This window comes from Cebus imitator, unplaced genomic scaffold, assembly GCF_001604975.1.
Source record: "Cebus imitator isolate Cc_AM_T3 unplaced genomic scaffold, Cebus_imitator-1.0 Scaffold356, whole genome shotgun sequence".
Lineage (NCBI taxonomy): Eukaryota > Metazoa > Chordata > Mammalia > Primates > Cebidae > Cebus > Cebus imitator.
Genome location: NW_016107671.1, coordinates 1,389,684 through 1,393,090, shown reverse-complemented (window position 1 = coordinate 1,393,090; position 3,407 = coordinate 1,389,684). Strand labels below are relative to the sequence as shown.

The 3,407-nt window shown below is 42.9% G+C and overlaps 1 protein-coding gene across 3 annotated transcripts in view; it reads left to right on the top strand.

Annotated features, from left to right (window-relative positions):
• Positions 1 to 280: 280 nt before the first annotated feature.
• The window catches only part of ZNF585A (zinc finger protein 585A), a 23,203-nt gene continuing 20,076 nt past the window's right edge, over positions 281 to 3,407 (top strand). For all 3 annotated transcript variants that reach the window (XM_017506411.2, XM_037730707.1, XM_037730709.1), the window contains exons 1-2: positions 281 to 397; positions 2,774 to 2,981. In XM_017506411.2, coding sequence (XP_017361900.1) covers positions 2,910 to 2,981 — 72 coding nt within the window. In that variant the 5' untranslated portion in view covers positions 281 to 397; positions 2,774 to 2,909. The remainder of the gene's footprint in view (positions 398 to 2,773; positions 2,982 to 3,407) is intronic.

The window sequence follows — 3,407 nt, the reverse complement described above, 5'->3', positions numbered from 1 at the left end:
CCATCTCCAGTAATTTTCTCCTCCAGAATAGAAGCCTAGTCAGACAAGGGTCATATTCCAGCATCCTTACCTGCTTCGCTCTAGGATGCCTGCCCGCGACCAATTCCTCCGCTTTCTGGAACGGCTACGCTCCCAAGATGGCGGCCCACGCCAATAAACACCATAAAGGCGCGGCCATATTCTCTGCCTGACAGCGCCAGATTACGGAAAGTGTGCGCTGTGTCTGCGCCTCGTTGACTGGTGAAACTGGAGTCCGAGTTAATTCAGAGCATGCGCAATATCAATAGCTTACAAAGGGGAGGGGCTAGAAGTCGGACCGGAAGTGGAAGTGGTCCTCTAAGGCTTTTTTGCCGCTGGTGTCAGAATTTTCATGTTCCAATACTGAGAAGTCTTTGAGGTGATTTTGGTTGGTCACGACTGGGGTTTCTGTGGAGCCAGTAACAGGGGGTGCTGAGGTTGCCTGTGTAGTTAGTGATGGTGGTTTCGGGGTTCGGCGATGGGTTTATGTGGCGTCTGTTGTTTGTTGTGTGACGGATTTCTCGGGTCATTAAAGGGGCTCTTTGGGATGAGTGATTGGGGTTTGGTAGTCAGTGATGGGAGTCCGTGGTCAGTGACAGAGCCTGTAGGGTCAGCTATGGTGATCGTTGAGGACTGTAATCAGCTTGATTTCTAACCTGAGTTGAAAGTTCAGCTTATTAATTTTCAGTCTTCTTTAATATAAAAGATCACAAGTTTTGGTAAATCTTTGTATTAAAAATTGTTCAAGTCTAAGTGTTTTTTTTTTTCTTTGATCCATGAAGTATTTATAAGTTCCTTTTTTAAATTAATTAATTAATTAATTTTGAGACGGAGTTTCGCTCTGTTGCCCAGGCTGGAGTGCAGTGGTGCGATCTCGGCTTACTGCAACCTCCATCTCTCAGGTTCAAGCGTTTCTCCTGCCTCAGCCTCCTAAGTAGCTGGGATTACAGACGCATGCCATCATGCCCAGCTAATTTTTTATTTTTAGTAGAGAACGGGTTTCACCATGTTGGTCAGGCTAGTCTCGAACTCCTGACCTTGTAATCTGCCTGCCTTGGCCTCCCCAAGTTCTGGGATTACAGGGGTGAGCCACCATGCCCGTCCTCTTTTTTGTTTTAAATATGTCTGGTTAATGCTCAAACTGAAAAAATTGCTTTATGACCTAGTTCGTGGTCAGTTTTCATGAATGTCACATCTATTCATAAAAATGGTGTACAGTGTTCTCTAATTAATTCTATTCTTGTAGATATTAATTAAGCATATATCCAAAAAATATATCTGTCTCCTCACAGATTATTTTGTCTGCTTAGAGAGGAAGGTAAACTACTCACACTGGAAAGGTTATCTGTCCATTTGTCTTTCCTTCTTTTCCTGCTTTATATATGTGAAATTATATTAGGAGCAATTGTGTGAATTTTTAATACATTATACATACAACTAAGTAGCTCAAAATAGAACAATTCAAGCTTCTACCAACAATATATAAAATAACTCATTTTCCCAAATGCTTTTCCTGCAGTGAATATTGTTGCATTTTAAACGTTTTTAAAATTTTGAGGGAAAATTATATCTAATTGCTCTGAGGCATTTCCAGTTACGAAAAGTGGGCATCTTTTTGGTTAATTGCCATTTGTTTCCTTTTCTGTGAATTTTCATATCCTTTGTCCAACTCTTTTTTTTTTTGGCAATATATTTTAACATAAAATTAGGAAATATAATCCAATAAAAAATATACCTGATTTTTCTGCTATAGCGTCTGTTTCCTCTCATGTGTAATAAGAGGACACCCACCACAGTGTTATACACACATGTACTTCTAAAATTTATTTTAATATTCTTCGGGATTTAACAAATACACATAATTAAGTGGTCAGTCCTGCTGGCATTTGCCTACTGAATAGTGTATGACGGAGCTCTATTTTGTTTTTTTCCAGGTGGATGGCCAGTTATATCATTGCCATTTATGCAGTGAATGTCTTATTGAATACAACTTTTATCACATATATAGATAAATACTGTCTGATATATTTATTATTTGACTTGTTTTTCTTACGTTGTTTTTATATTGTTTTCATACCTGATAATGCATGCTAATTGCTTATATTTATTGTATGATGTCTGTGTGCCAGGGAGGTGTTGAGCACTTTACAAGTATTATCGCATTTAATTTTTGTAGCTTTGAGATAAGCATTTTCATCCTCATTTTTGAAACTGAAAGTGAAGAAACAGCCGGGCGTGGTGGCTCATGCCTGTAATCCCAGCACTTTGGGAGACTGAAGTGGGCGGATCATGAGGTCAGCGGATCGAGACCATCCTGGCCAACATGGTGAAACCCCATCTCTCCTAAAAATAAAAAATTAGCTGGGCGTGGTGGTGCATGCCTGTAATCCCAGCTACTTGGGAGGTTGAGGCAGGAGAGAATCGCTTGAACTCAGGAGGCGGAGGTTGCAGTGAGACAAGATTGTGCCACAGCACTCCAGCCTGGCGACAGAGCTCTCAAACTCCCAACCTCAGGTGATTCACCCGCCTCGGCCCAACAAAGTGTTGGGATTACAGGTGTGAACAACTGCGCTCTGCCAGGGCTGAGAATTTTTAACAGTGTTTTATTTAACAAGTCCTTCAGGTAACTTGAATGCGTATCAGTTTGAGAACCACTGCTTTGGATTTTAGCTCAGGGACCTGCACCTTGATGTATCCAGGAAGTGTTTATGTGGTGAATGTTAAATGATTGACTATGAGAACATTGTCTTTCCAGGTTTCTCTGGGGAGCCCCGGGGCCAGATCTTCCTCCAGATTCCAGCCTACCTCTTCAGAACAGCTCTGCTTGAGTTCACAGATGACCACTAAACTTCAGGCACTCTAGAGAAAAAGGATTGAGATCCATTGTGGCCATGCCAGCCAGCTGGACTTCACCCCAGGAATCCCCAGACCTGGCTCTAGAGGATCATGGCAGCTCCTATGAGGTGAGGAGGAGTCTCAGGGGATGGGAATTCAATCCAGGAGTAGATATCTCTGATCTGTCACTAGAACCTCATGACAGAGGGAGGCAGCTAGGCCACAGGAAGCAGCTGGACTCTAGACCTGGTGCTCCTGAAGCAAATCTTGATCTTCCTGTCGAGAATGAGCAACATGTGGGTAATGTCTCCTTGTCTGGAGGCCACCTGTATGACAGTGGAGAGGTGGACTGTCAAGGAAAACTTGTTTATTTTGTCATCACACTACATTGATCTTTGGGCTGTGGATAGATTTTCCTGGTTAGAAGTTACTTTTCTGAGGCCGGGCGCGGTGGCTCAAGCCTGTAATCCCAGCACTTTGGGAGGCCGAGGCGGGTGGATCACGAGGTCAAGAGATCGAGACCATCCTGGTCAACATGGTGAAACCCCGTCTCT